General features: G+C 33.8%; 1 protein-coding gene and 1 long non-coding RNA gene across 5 annotated transcripts in view; one reads left to right on the top strand and one right to left on the bottom strand.

The window, feature by feature from the left end:
* LOC139076753 (uncharacterized) overlaps window positions 1-7,476 on the top strand; it is a 65,053-nt gene extending 57,577 nt beyond the window's left edge. For all 3 annotated transcript variants that reach the window (XR_011528667.1, XR_011528663.1, XR_011528664.1), the window contains one exon: window positions 7,189-7,476. This is a non-coding gene — a long non-coding RNA (uncharacterized lncRNA). The remainder of the gene's footprint in view (window positions 1-7,188) is intronic.
* The window catches only part of COPS2 (COP9 signalosome subunit 2), a 29,196-nt gene that overhangs the window by 3,610 nt on the left and 10,096 nt on the right, over window positions 1-15,490 (bottom strand). The window contains exons 2-10 of one of the 2 annotated variants that reach the window (XM_070581062.1): window positions 14,178-14,366; window positions 13,520-13,632; window positions 9,801-9,926; window positions 7,489-7,599; window positions 7,283-7,360; window positions 5,217-5,391; window positions 4,543-4,721; window positions 4,379-4,431; window positions 950-1,047 (exon numbers count right to left, since the gene is read on the bottom strand). In XM_070581062.1, coding sequence (XP_070437163.1) covers window positions 950-1,047; window positions 4,379-4,431; window positions 4,543-4,721; window positions 5,217-5,391; window positions 7,283-7,360; window positions 7,489-7,599; window positions 9,801-9,926; window positions 13,520-13,543 — 844 coding nt within the window. In that variant the 5' untranslated portion in view covers window positions 13,544-13,632; window positions 14,178-14,366. The remainder of the gene's footprint in view (window positions 1-949; window positions 1,048-4,378; window positions 4,432-4,542; window positions 4,722-5,216; window positions 5,392-7,282; window positions 7,361-7,488; window positions 7,600-9,800; window positions 9,927-13,519; window positions 13,633-14,177; window positions 14,367-15,490) is intronic. The other variant, XM_070581074.1, reaches the window with a different exon arrangement.

Here is a 15,490-nt window from a genome sequence, read left to right as displayed (position 1 = left end):
TTTTCCCTTGTTTCTCCCTCTCTGATTTTGCTCATGTTGTGATGCTACCTCTATAGTTAACATCTTTCAAGAAGCTCTGATTTACACCAGTCAAATTCCTTATTTTATGTTCTCTTAAAACCTAGAGAATTATATTTTATACAATGAATTTACAATTTTCCCCACTTCTCCACGTACAAGTGTCTCTTTTTAAAAAAAAGCTAGATTCGAGTTTATGCACAAGGCTTCTACACTTTTCTATATCCACAAAGCGCAGTATCATTCTAGGTTCATATAAGAACTTTAAAAATGTCTGTGGAATGGAAGAGAAAGGAAGGTGGGGAACAAAAGAACATTACTTTCAAAGTATTCTTCAAATTTTCTTGATGCATTTGGAATTTAAGTATTGGAATGAGTTGTTCCAAATGGTCATTAAAAAACCCTCAAATAGCTCCATAACAGGTGGAACATTGGAGGTATAAAAGTGGCCCCAGAACAAAGGGATGATTTTTGCCTTTATTAATCCAATAGAACTTACTAAAAATCTCATATACTTAGTGGTACAATTTTAGCCTACCTTTCAAAGTGAATGCATCTCAGTACTATCTATAGCAGGCTATTTTCAAAGCTGTTATTTCAAAAATAAATCCTAAAAAATAACTTTGAATCTAAGCATCAGTAATAAACATGCAACAATATGTAAATTAGAAAAGGTAAAAGGGCAGCTACCTTAAATGAAATGGACATCATATGAGAACTTGATTTTGTTAATAACATGAAATTGGCTAATGATTTCTTTAAAACAGCTTTATAATTTTAAGGAGTACCTTATTCCATGACAGAATTTAAAAACATTTTTATACTTTGCAATAAACTGAAGAAAAACAGCTAATTCCATGCAGATCCATTAAGAAGCACTGTTGACAGTGTCAAAAAAAGAAATAGAATTCAGTTGGCAGAAAGAATATACCTTCGATGTGTTCCCTTATGAAAGGATCATCCATGATGTTGCTGTGATTTGTTTTCAGAATCTTTTCAAATTCAGTGATGTCATTATTCTGATAGGCACTAACAGAAAAAGAAAAGTAAAAACTTTGTTAAACATGAAGAAGTTATGTATTTTGTCAGATAATCCAAAGAGCCTGTTTCTTTTATATGCAAAAACCTAAATCACCAGAGTTTCCATCATGGAAATCGGAGTTAAGTATAGACACATTCTTCTTCAAATAAAATGAGTTTCCTTTTTAATGCTTTCAGTTTTACAAAGGAAAGATTAAATAAATATTCTTTTGGGGTTATATACTATATTTATATATAGCTAATTAAATCTTCTCAAAATCTTAGTATTGTTAAGAATTGACTCTAGTTTAATAACTGCTTAAAGTTTGATGCTTTCAAATTAAATTGTGCACTTAATCCCTAGGAAACCAGGTTTCATGCATACTACCATATGGAAGAGTTTAGCCTTGTCTTTCAAATAAGACAGTACATCCTCTCTGAAGGTTATTCAGAAATGCAGCTTCCTAATTTTTATCTTCTAGAAAGCTACCAGCAACTGCCAAAACTTTTCAAAGGAACATTTGATTCCCAATTCTCTCTAGCCTAAAAATTCCACTGTGCTATACAGCAGAAACACCAGTGGCAGACAACGGGATAATAGTGCCAAGTAGGACACGCTCACAAAGTAAAGAGCGATGGACCCTGCTGCAGAAGGCCAAAGGCTGATTTATGTTCATGATTCTCTGAGGCATCTAGTATCTACTCTTGAAATTCTGTAAGGCATTATGGAGACTGCTAAAGGTGCTGAGAAGGAAGAAGCCAACCTTCTGGATATGGCACCACTGTGGGCTTTATATGTAAGACATATCATCAGCCATTCTGCACGCCCTCTGCTGTGCTTCCATCTGTTGGGTCGCAATGTAACTTCATGTTAGGGGCAGATGGTTCAAGTGCTTCAACAGGAATTATTTTCCTCTAGTCTCCTGGCAACTGACTAGGAAGATAAAATTAGGAAGCATTACTTTCTTACCTACCCCAAATACATTATTGTAATATACTATAGGAAGATATAGTCAAGCAGTAGTGAAAACACTTGCACACACTTATAGTTAAATCAAGAGACATTCTTCCACTATTTAAGTGGCTTTTAAAGAAAATCTTATACAAAATGTGGGATATCATAGACCACTTTTGGTTTGGGTCAAAATTTGCCATTAAAATAAGTTTCCAAGTTCTAACATAGAGGTTTCACTGGATAAATTGTAACATCATAAATATATAAATACAGCTATTAGTTTTTAAAGGTCTGATAAATCAGTCCTTTAATTCATTTTAATGTATTCAACCAATTTAATTTAGATGAAATATTAATGTCTAGAGCAAAACTTTCCCTCAATATTTCTTTGGTTTTTTTTTAAAGAGCTAACAACTGAGCTAACAACTGCTGTCAATCTTTTTTTTTTCTGCTTTTTCTCCCCAAACCCCACCCCTAGCACATAGTTGTACATTCTAGTTGTGGGTCCTTCTAGTTGTGGCACGTGGGATGCCGCCTCAGCATGGCCCGATGAGCGGTCCCATGTCCACGGCCAGGATCTGAACTGCTGAAACCCTGGGCCACTGAAGGGGAGCACGAGAACTCAACCACTCGGCCACTAGGCCAGCCCCCTTAAGAGTTTTAAAAGTTCAAACTGTTGCTTAGCAATTTAACTTTATAAATTTAAAAAAATTATTATGAAGTTAATCTCTAAACAAATCATCTTAGTTAATGTGGCCAAATGTAGATGGAATAAACTGTTTGAAATAAAGATGGAGAAATCTCCTTTCATAACTAAAATCAATTTAATTCAACAAATATATATTAAAATAGACTAAAGAAGTGAACAATAAAAAAGAAATTGAATAGAGGAAGATGGGCACGGATGTTAGCTCAGGGCCAGCATTCCTCGGCAAAAAGAGGAGGATTGGCAGCAGACGTTAGCTCAGGGCTAATCTTACTCAAAAAAAAAAAAAAGAAGAAATTGATTTTTTAATGTTGTAATTTAGGGCTTTTATCCCCTAATCATTCATAGTCCCCTTAAAATAAAATCATTCTTATTTTTTACAGGTAAAATTAAGGTTTCCTTAAAACAAAACAAAAAACCTAGTAACTTGTGAAAGTTGTAGCAAATAAAAACTAAGTAAATGAGGACATTTTACATATGAACTTAAACAATTATCATAAAATAATCTATTTTCTCCAAGTATATAAAATTCTTATGTAGGTGACTCATAATTTATAGTGTAACAGTACTTTTTTTAAATGAAAAAAGAATATTAAGAGAATGTCTGGTCACCTAATTATCTACATACATCTGCAAAAACCCCTGGCCTATGTCCCTAATTGCATTCTTCTGGCTTGGCAAACTCTGCTGTATAATCTGAAACAAAGGAATTGAAGAAACCTAACGAACTTCTGAAACTTTCTACAAAGAAAATCCATTAAAGCCAACGGTTCCATTTATTCTTGGCCCAGAGGAAAATTTTTCTTGCTCACTGATTTCTTTTGCAAAAATAGGCTTTCTTTTCTGGGCTTTCTGCATGGTCTTATCTTCTATAATTTTGTTTACTATTAATTGATTATAGCAGGTTTTTCAGTTGCTAACCATCATTAGCCATATCTGTCTCTGCAGAAGCCACCAATAAATCAAATCTTTTGGTTTCTTACCAGTATGACCCCTCTGCTTCTCACCTCAGAAAATCATCTGAGATAAACTGTTTTAAAACAATTTTTTTATCTTTTTATTTTTTTTAAAGATTTTACTTTTCCTTTTTCTCCCCAAATCCCCCCACTACATAGTTATATGTTTTTTAGTTGCAGGTGCTTCTAGCTGTGGCACGTGGGACGCCGCCTCAGCATGGCCTGATGAGTGGTGCCATGTCCGCGCCCAGGATCCAAATCTGCAAAACCCTGGGCTTGCCGCAGTGGAGCGCGCCATGGGGCTGGCCCCAATTTTTTTATCTTGTCAACTGAGAAAATATACCAGTAAAGAAACTGTCTTATTGAAAATTCTTGACTTATGTGGACCAATTCATAATTTCATTTACGATTAAGGCAGGTAGAAACAGTAAACATCGTAACATTGTTTTAAAACATCTACAATCAGTTTTCTACTGAAAAAGAACACACACACACAAACATGTGGATAATAAGAAAAAAAGCAGCGAATACTTCATAAAATCTCATGACTAACAGAAAAGCATAATAAATGACTTTAGAAGATAAAAATTTCACAAACTTTGGTATATTTCAAACCAAAATACAAAAGAATAAATGCTGAATATTAACTTAATTCTGAAAAGTTCTCTCCTCTTTATTTGCTACTTTAAGGATATTTACCTTAACTGAAATATGAAGACTTACCTTACTAAATTCGTCATTGCTAGAATTTCTGGATCATTTTTGTACGGTTTGGCCTAAACATAGAAAAACAAGAATTAACTATGTATACTGCACAAAGAAAGAATAACATTTTTATTTCCACAAAAGACAGCTGATCGAAATGAACAATTAGGGCACACATATACCTCCTGTGAGTCAAATGGATTTATTCCCGATTTCATTAGCATATTTGCTAAGACCAAATATTTCAAGCAAGTGGTTCGTCTTGGACTTCCAGATTCATCATAATTCTTGAAAGCTTCAAAAAAATCAGTGTGTGCCTTTTCAAATTCACCTTCTCTCAAGTGCATTTTACCACCACATTCTGTAAAGAATAAGACCAGAGAAAAGAGCACATTTTCAGTTCTGTAATAACAAAACTGACCACTCTATAAAAAAATCAAATGAAAACTATTTTAGTGCTTTCCAGTCTTTTACTTCTACAACCTGCATAGTACTAGCCCCAGGGTACACTCCTTAATTCTAAAAAACAAGCTCTTCATTAAACATCACCCAACCAAGCATTTGCAAATTTTTAGCCTTGGTTGAAGGAGAAAGTAATTACATATATGTCACTAAAATCCAAGAATAGAACTTCTGATGGTGAATTTTCTATTAGTAAATATCTTCACTAATATAAATTTTACAAGACAAAAAGTTCATTCTAATTCCGTTCTAAGACTAAATCATTTCATTGATTTCACTACTTTGTCATTTATTTTCACCAAAACCAAAACACTTTTCAGAGTCATTCAATCACATGCAATGACATCTTGATATCTTCCAGTGACACTGCCCACCCTCTCCAAACCAAACTTGCCTCTGATGACTCCCATGATCAGTGGATGAGGGATGGCAGACTTGATGTGAAGTGACTGTTCATACAGTGCTTTAAGTTTTTTGTTATTTTTCTGTGCCGTGTACATTTGAATTTCCAAAGCATATATTTCTAATAACTGTGTACCTTTTTTTAGGTCATCTTCTCCATCATCAGTCTAGGAAAGCAAATAATGAATTTCAGTCAAGATAGAATTCAGAGTCAATCTAGTAATTTTTATTTGAGTTAGCCTGATAACCTTACATTTCGAATATTAATTCTGTGTGAAAATGCACTGCAAATTTTAATTAGGACTTAACAGTACTAAAAACACTATCTTTAATGGCCAAAAAGGAACCCACACATCTTTTGTACTTTTTAGTCATTCGATAAGGAAAAAGTGGCCAGAGAAATTTTTTTAATGTATAAAATGTTGTAATGTTTGTTTTATCTAGATTATTTATGGTCTTCTCCAAATCTTCACAACCACTTTAGATCCACTGACTCAATCAAAAAGCACTTCCTGAGTGCATACCTAGGGCTAGGCACTGAGTCTACCTTGAGGAAATACAAAGTTAAATAAGCCAATGTTCCTGGCCTCAAAAAGTTCACAATCTAGAATACTGTTCTGTCAACAGATAAATTACAATATAAATGATAATGATTCTAGTTGAAGCATGAACCAAGTGCCTAGAAGAAAGGAAGACAAAAGGACTAATTCTCCGGGGGGATGCCAAAGGAATAACAAAGGTGGTGACATTTGAGTTTGACTTTGAAAGATGACCAACAGCCCACAAAATGCAGGCCATAAAAAAATAGCATAAGGTCAACAGTCAGATAATCATAAACATCAAGCACTGAAATACACAAAGCCAAAATGTATTATTTATTTGGTCTTCCAACTTAAAACTTGTTTAGTTATTCTCTAACGAATCACAGCCAGAGTAAAAGATATGATATGCAAGACAATTTGTACATCCGGATTATCATGCCTCTCTGGTATACTATAATGCTATTTACAATCCAGATAGCATTTTCCTTATTCTTTGTATTCTTTGAAATAAACCAAGTGAAAACCTGTCCAGAGGATTTTTTCATATTCCTTATGTACACACTGAAAGACCCTCTTCCATTCAGAAATGGCTTCTCCATTTCACATGGAACTGAACCCTCAGTTATTCAGGCATCAGACTAAGGTCTCCTAAGAATGTGTAGATAAGAAACAATTCATAAACAACTTATCTGCTTATAAAGCAAAACCATTATGAAACAAACCTTTTCTTATTTTTAAAAACCAAAAAAAAAGCAAAACTATTAAATGAATATATCTTCAGGTCATTAATTCAGAACACTTTCCTGATCAACTTTCCCCCATTCACAAAAATAACATATATAATAAAAATAATAGTACATGGCATTGGAAGAGCTTAAAAACATTTAAAACAGTATTTCTATATAAAATTTAGACTAATATGAAATAAATTATTGATGAAGACATTTTTAAAAAGGAAATACAAAATTATGGTCTGGAGTTTAAAAGTTAAGGAGGTACACGTGGCTATTCAAATTTAATAAAATAAAAAACTCAGTACCTCCATCACACTAGTCACATTTCAAATGTTTGATCACCTGTAGCTGGTGTTACCATATTGGAGAGCACAGACAAAGAATGTTTCTGGCATCACATGAAGTTCTACTGGACAATGCTGTTACAAAGGATTCATACATCATAAACCAGAATATCAAATATCTTTATTATATATGTCTACAATATCTTTTCCAATTTTCATAGGGTGCATAACTAAATATGAAAGACTTATTCTTAGTAAGTATTAATGACCAGCCTGTTTATTTATTGATACTTGTGCCTCATTCCACAAAAACAGGATTGAAATTAGGATTAAAACAGGAAGAAATGTAATACTCAGAAGAAATCAGCATTTTAGTAACTTGTTTTCCAAATTTTATTTTTCAGATGATGCTTGAACAAAAACATCCCTAAGCAATGTTTCCAATATAATTTTTTTCTTATGATGAAGAAATATTAAGAAAAAATAAGTGAACACTACCTGGCAGGACTGATGCAACTGGCGTAAAATTTTTTGAAGCTTTCCATACTCTTCTCGTTCTAAATATAATTTCCCAAGCTGTAAAAAAACAAACTTACTAAAATTAAAAGATTTCAACATGAGAAGGCATACATCTTTAGAAGAGTTTACTAAGGACACCCGCCCCCTCTTCAAAAGTAAAAATGTTAAGCAATTTGAATTGTTACCTTTGTGTTTGTCTTAAACCACAGTCTATCATTCTTAGCATCTTTCAAAGCTTCCAGTGTTGTTTCATAGAATTCCTGCAGTAAATCCATCTGACATAAAAAATCAGAATTCTATAATTGTAAACAGCAAATTTGTACCTGTTAATAAAGTTAATTTGAGCAAACTAAAAGTGCATCTTTGAACTTTAATACACGTAAGATACACTATCTGTATCTTACCAAATGTCTGTGACAGTCCACAAAATTACCAGAACTTTAGCAAAATACAGACCAGATTTACAAAAAAACAAGTGCCAAGATCTGTTCTTATGTGAATTTTTTAAAATAAAACCCAGAAAATATCTAATGCTCTAATAATATAGGTTTGTCCTTTCCAACCTAATAACTCATTTTACATTAACACAAGTAAATGACACACACATAGAACAGTTGTACTGTTATTAACAGTGTTTATTTTATTCACTCAATTCTTATTTGGTACCTACTATGCGGCAAACACTAAGCAAGCTACTAAAAAAACAAAGAAGAATAAGCTTCTTCTCACAAAAATTCTTCTATAAATGTGACATCAATTAACTGGCCTAGACAGCTTTTAAATTACTGGTAAACTGTTGGAGTTGGGTGGAGGGAAAAGTCTAGCATAATTTTAGCTGTGTCTGACTACCATCAATTCACCAATCTGAGTGCAACATTTTTTCATGAAAATCACTATTTGCTTTGCATTATGATAAGCTCCCCTGCCCTCCCTCCTCCACCAAGTTCTGGCTCTGCCCTGGTTCGAATACCTGATTCTCTAGATCTCTACTTAATAGGATCAAGAAGTAAGAGGGCCATGAAAACAGGAAAGTTTGATACTTCCAGAAAAGGCTGCCTATTTATTCACGACTGCTGATGGCATACTGACTAAGTCGAGTGCCGCCCACCCAACATCTATTCTTACTTTCAAAAGACAAAGAGCTTATATATAATAGCACGAAGCAACATTCAATATTCAAGTTTTAAAATTACTTAATTCCCCTGCCACCAACATCTGGCATAACATTTATAAATAGTGTACCAAAAATGTTTTAATGACACTTGTTTGTAGAACTCGAAAACATTTTCCCACTTAAGAAAAGCCCCCTGATATGTAACAACTTAAGAATCAGCGCCATTAAGTTCTAATGTTCTAACAAAACATAAAAGTTTATCTTCCTCTACTTCCATTACATATATTTTAGATATAAAAACTAAAAATAATAAACTGCCTCAAGAAATAAAAATGACATCTAGCAGAAAAGATAGAATGAAAGAGGCTAATTCTGAGATGAATCTTTTTTTTTTTTTAATATTTTATTTTTTTCCTTTTTCTCCCCAAACCCCCGCCAGAACATAGTTGTATATCCTTAGTTGTGGGTCCTTCTAGTTGTGGCATGTGGGATGCTGCCTCAGCATGGTTTGATGAGCAGTGCCATGTCTGCGCCCAGGATTCAAACTGACGAACCACTGGGCCGCCTGCAGCAGAGCGCGCGATCTTAACCACTCGGCCACGGGGCCAGCCCCGAATATTTTTTATTATAAATACAAAAAAGTATCAAATCTTCTACGAAATACTCAATGCTACAGAGAGTACTTCGTGCTCAAATATCATAATGTAACAAAGCTGAACTTTAGGACTATGTTGCTTAAAAGAATAGAAACAATCCAATTAAAAATTATCTTAGCAATAAAGTAAAATCATCGTTGATTTTCTTAATAACCAAAATCTAGAATAACAGAAGCACTATCACTCCCAATGCCCACTGTAGTTTCTTCATCATCAGCCCTTCCTTTCATCATCCATCATCCACCCATTCTTTGTAAAAGCATTTATTGAACACCAAATGAGTAATGCCAAGTATTAACCGATATGAGTACAGGCTCTCCCTCAAGGATCTTTATCTAATCAAATCTACACAAATCACCTATGATTTACTGCTATGTATTTAACAGCTCAGGATGGCTAGCTGAAGTGGTGATGAAGTTTATTAGAAGGAACTACAACAGTAACTGTATATGTCTAATATAAATCTGCAAAAGTTGTGTGCAGATTATGTTAGTATCTAAAGATATTATTTAAAGACATTAACCTAGACGTATTCACTTTTAATATTATATAATTAATATGATAATCAAGAAATAGTATACATTATTTTTAAAGCACACTAATAACTAGCATAAACTGCTTAAATAGAACTACTAGGCCTTTTTTTTTTTTAAAAAAAAAGAACAAAACCCTTCATACAAATAATAAACACATCGATAAGTACCAAGAGGCAAAAACAGAATCTAACCTGTTTAGAAGTAGAGATATAATCAAGAATAGAATTAATGGATTTTTCAGAATAATTTCTTGTGACTGCACTCCGAATATAGGTCAATAGTTGTTTATATCTGTTCATCATTTCTGGAAAGTTTGTCTGTGAGGGAAAAATAAATGCATTATTAGAGACATATTTATGTCCTAAAATATGTACACATGATTAACATTATAGTACATACTGCTACGTAATTAAAAAATTATAAAGTTTTATGATAGAGGACCTATATATGACAGAAACACTATAAACATTTTAGCTTAAATTTGAAATTAGATTACTCAGACATATGAACCAAATTTATGAAGTTAGCCTATGAAAAAGTACAACTTATCGATTTTCCAAATTTCAGATATTGTTCCTCATTGCACAAAAAACACATTTAAATCATAAAAACTTCCAAAATATTCATAGACCAAAAGATATAACTAAATCCAACTTTTCAAATGCCTTGGGTATCAGCTATGCAGATATCAGCTATATCCTCTCCTGAAGCTTTATCAGGAAGCTCTCTAATAATTAGGTGTTTCTTTTTCTCCTATTATTGGCGGGCTCTACATTAAAATGTGAAGTGAAAGAATCTCTGAAAGCCCAGATACTCTCATCCCACTATGAAGAAAAGTCCTCCCACCTGAGACTCTACTCAATAGTAGATGTAGCTAATGCTACTATTCCTTGCAGGACTATTTGCACTACTGTGGTTATTCCAGGAAACATCAATGATCTGAGGAAATAAAGGACTACTAGTGGAATTTCCAGCACTTAAGCGCAGAGGGTCTATCATCTCTCAAAGTACATAATGTAAGTCAACTTACGAGTCTAACCTTATAACCTGCACTCACAGTTCCCAAAATCTCCAAGTGCTGTTAATCCCACTTTTTACTGGGTTCTACTTTCTTTCCATCAGGGAGATGGAGTATTGGCAGATAAAACACTTTTCCTGACTAATGGAACACATATTTTTTAGGGTGAAGAATAAACTAATGATTTACTGTAAATTTCCTGCTTATGACTATGTCTTGTCCTGGGATACAGCATGAGGGACCAGAAAAGAAAACATGAGAAGACTCTGGAACCAAGTATGCCGGTACCACGTGGGGGTAAATAACAGATAACATCCTATCAGTGAGCTGCTAAACCTAAGTTACAGAATATTTCTCGTGGCAAAGAGGAAATCAGAAGTATGACTGCCCCAACTTTGAGATTATATCTTGATAATGAAATAGGATTCTGGCAAAAAGTTAGTTTTGAATTCATTTCCTTATAGTGTAATAACTTTAAAGCTCAATTTTCAAAAATTATGTTACTGTAACTAAAGATTGAGGGACAGTTAGGTAAATTGGTCTTATCTGCAGTGGTGAACACATAGAGCAGTTTTAATGACCCCTTCCAACTTTTTACTGCCTAAAAACCACTACACAGCAACATGGGTCCTATTCTAAATCCAACCAGAAAATAAGAGGGCAGGAATGGAAGCTAAACCTCTCTTGAAAATCACAACTTATTCACAGATGCTGCTAGAGCAAATAAAAGGTGGAGAAGGAAGGCAGGCAAAATAACACAAAGTACAAATAATCTTTTCCCTTACTTGCTTCTCATCTTGGCTCAAGGTAAAAAGGTAAAATCAGGTCTTACGGGCGAGCTTAAGTTTAAATGGGCTCATAAACTAAACTATTACTAGTATGTTAAGATAGCAGATTTCTACAGGGTCTCTTGGTACTATTTCAAATGACAGAATCTTAAGAGTTGAACCTTGGGTCCCTAATGTCACTATAATTGTTTAATCAAAATCTCTGTCCCTTGAGACACCTGATGCTTCTTTCACAGCCCTGTAAGTTATTAATTTAAATATGGTAAATATTTGTATTTAATATTTTCACAAATAATAAATGAAAAGAAAGTACAGGGGCTTTGTGTCACACAGAGATCCTTTGAGAACAAAAGAGCAGTAGAACTAGAAAGGATAAATGCAACATAGATAGTTTTCCTTCTGTAACTATATTCAAATGCAATACACAAAATACTGCATAATAGTTAACATGTTTTGAATAGTCTTGATATTTTGGAGGGAAGGAATGAGCTAAAACATTTTGTGGATAGCTTTTGTAGGAGATGTCATAGAGGGCCCCTCCTACTGAAAGTGGGTGAGGATGCCAGTGTGAGTACATCAAGAAGAGCAGGATGCAAGATTAATGGAAGATAACTGGATAAAGGTACTAGTTAATTCAAGTTCAATTTCAGATAGATGGGCTAGAGAAGATAATGGGGAGAAGAAGAGACATATGGGAAACACAGAGACAGGGGAAAAAGAATGTGGTAACAGATTATCAGCCATCCTTCCATTTGTCAGAGAGGCAAGTGCTTACCTCTGCTAATCAAAGCTCCATTTTATCTTTTACTTAAAAGTTCCTCTACCCTTAGTGATGATAAGATTCACCTCTGTACCTAGGCCTCTCATTCACTAACTGCTTTGTTTCCTCTCCACTTTTACCCTGCCAGAAGACTGGCAATTCTATGAGAGTATAAGGTCATGACAATTTCAGCTTATCTATGAGCTCATTCAACAAAATATTTGAGCACCTACTGAATGCCAGCCACTATTATAGGTGCTGGGAATATAAAGTGAATAAAACAAAGTCCTGCTCTCATGGAGCTTACAACCTATGGGGGGAGAGATGGCAGAAAGGCAATAAAAAAGTAAACAGATCAAGTGTGATGTATGCAAAGAAGAAAAACAGCAGGGTAAGATGAAAGTAAGTGATGATGGGAAGGATGCTATTTTACATAGGGTGGTCAGAGGAAGGCCATTTGGTCTATGGTAGCATTTGAAGAGAGACATGATCAAATGAGGAAAAGAATTAAATGGCTATGTAAGAGGAACATTTAGGGCAGAGGAAACAGCAAGTACAAGCACTTATGTAGAAGTGTGCTTGGGATGACAAGAGGAACAGCCGGAGGCCAGTAAGGGAGACAGAAAACAAGATTAGAAAGGTAGCAAAGGGTGAGCTGATGTAGAGCCTAATAGGCACGGCAAGGATCTGGATTTTATTGAGGGGAGTGGAGATCATCAGAGCAAAGGAATGACATAATCTGACTTAATATTTTAAAAGGATCGCTCTGTTGCTTGCGGAGAACAGACTGTAGTAGGGCAAGGATAAAAGTAAGGAGACCAGTTAGGAAGCTACTGAAATAATCCAGGTGAGAGAGGATGTTGGGTTTCCAGAGTAGCAGAGGTAGAAATGATAAGTAGCAGTCGGATACTGGATATATTTTGAAGATCTCTCTCTCTCTATAGCCATCTGGATTTACCAATGGATTATTTGTGGGGTCAGAGACAAAGAGAGAAGTAAAGAATAATGCTAAGATTTTGACCCTAAGCAGTGGCAGAGGAGCTCTTTATAATAAAAAGCAGAATTTTAAAACTCCAAAATAAACACTAATAGTTTGTGGAAAAGTCACTCTATTAATAACACAGCCAAACACTGTCTACGTATCCAAAAGATAAGTTTTCTTAAACAGAGAACTTTGTATCCTATGTAGATTTTTTTTTACTTAGTATAATTGTAGTCACAAGTGAAAAGTAGGCTAAATATGGAAACATATCAACAGAATTATTTTAGAGAAGTATATATAATGGTTTTTACCTACAGAATTTATTTCATTACTAGTTTGATTCTCCTCAAAACAAATCTTACCAATTTGAAGTTAATCTTAATCATTTGTTTCAGTGCTTTAAATCCCCATTCTCCTTTTTCACCTTCAAGCTCCAAAACCTAAAAGAAGAAGAAATTTTTAGTCTAACCTAATTCTAACATTATTTTCTAATGACACCCAATGTCTACATTTTGAATGAATTTTACATCATATGCATGAAAAACACTTCACTAAGAAGTCCAGTTTCTCAAGGCCACTTAAAAGGCTTAAAAAAAGAAATGTCTTAAAATGCTTACTTAAGGATAACTGAGCTTATTCTGAAGTTCATCAAAAGATTAAATACCTACTTCTTGATTATTATACAGTCCCAGAAATACTTTTTTCCCCTGAATAATCTGTTAGTAAGAATAACCCAAAAGTATATTAGCAGTCAAGAAATCACACTATCAAACAGTGAAACCACACCTGTGTGATCTGTCCCCAAAAGAAGGAACAAGATTGTACGGATAATACCTGTTGACCATCATGTTGCTTCCCCTTCTCCCAGAACCATACTAGCTTTTCAGGACAATAGCCCTACACTAAAGAGAGTTTGACTGGAAAAAAAACAACAGGATAGCTCTTCTGAAATATATGCTTGTACTGCGTATGCAAACTTACTCTCCAGGTCTGCAAAACAAATTTCTGAGATAAAATCACTTGGAACTTATTTGATCTAAGATATCATTAAAAAAAAAACGTTAAGACACAGAATCACCCAGAAAAAATATGAACCTTTTGGAAACTGCTTAATGCTGCTTTTGGGTCATCTTCTTTTAACGCTTTGGAATTATAGTACTGATTTTCCAAATCCACATTTGGCTCGGAGTTACTATCTTCAGAGTATTCCTGTGTGTTACAAAGCAAGAGATATTAAAAAAAAAAGAAAAAAAAAAGACACCCACACATTGCACTGTAAAAGGTGAATACTGTTATGATGGAACAACCACATATTTATACAAAACAAAACAACCTTGAATACATAGGTAAAATGCCATTGATATTTAACCATTATTTAAAAAATGAGGGCAAAAGCCAAAATCAAATGGATAGTAGAATGAAGAATCATTTCTTTCTTTCAGGTCAAAACTACGATCTTCATAGAATCAACATAAAAGCAAAATGCAAAGAAATAATATTGGTTAACGACTCCCAATTCTATAAGAGTTAACCCTTTGTTAGTCATGGAATTTGAGAAAAATCAGCATAAATAAATGCTAATTATTACATGAATGCTAATTATTCATCTTTAGTTCCACAATCTAAGTTTCTCTACTCCCTAAGTCTAAATTTCATTATTTTAACATGGCCAAACTATCTAGGATGGTAACATATACACGTGGCAGAGTAGTCTACTGCTAAATATAATTATATGTTAATAAGAATATTTGCCTTATGTGCATTCCACATTACTCAACAGCTGTTTAGTTATATTAATGTACTTTAGCATCATAACAAGTCAAAATAAGTAAAGCAAATGAATTTATATAATTTTATGTGACTTTCGTCACACAAATTCAATTCCTAGTACTAAAACAATAAAACGGAAAGGAAAATTGGAGTAAAACAACTATTTTGTGGAGCAGTGTAAACAAGAGTTTAAAATAGTTCCAAGACAGTATTCAACTTAATGATGAGGATTATAAAATACATATGGATTGGTACAATGAAAATTATTATTTTAAGAAGATACAAGATTATTTCCTGCAGCTACAAGTCATTACAAAGGGAAAGTTTATGTCAAATTAAGAATAGTACCTGAAAGTAGACACAGAAAGAACAGAATTATAGTTATTTCTAAATCCAAATACAGTTAATACATTTTTAAAGATATTTATGAAAAATTCTGTAATGTTTCATAAATGCACAAGAATGAAAAAAGGTAACTGAGTGTAGTGTTAGAAAGCTCAAAATATAAAAACAAGATGAATTTTCCCTGTGACCAGTAGATGGAGAGGGATGTTTGATCTTTG

This window comes from Equus przewalskii, chromosome 1 (assembly GCF_037783145.1).
Source record: "Equus przewalskii isolate Varuska chromosome 1, EquPr2, whole genome shotgun sequence".
NCBI classification, from domain to species: Eukaryota; Metazoa; Chordata; class Mammalia; order Perissodactyla; family Equidae; genus Equus; species Equus przewalskii.
Note: the sequence above shows the minus strand (reverse complement) of the source record. Positions and strands in the feature narration are given on the sequence as shown.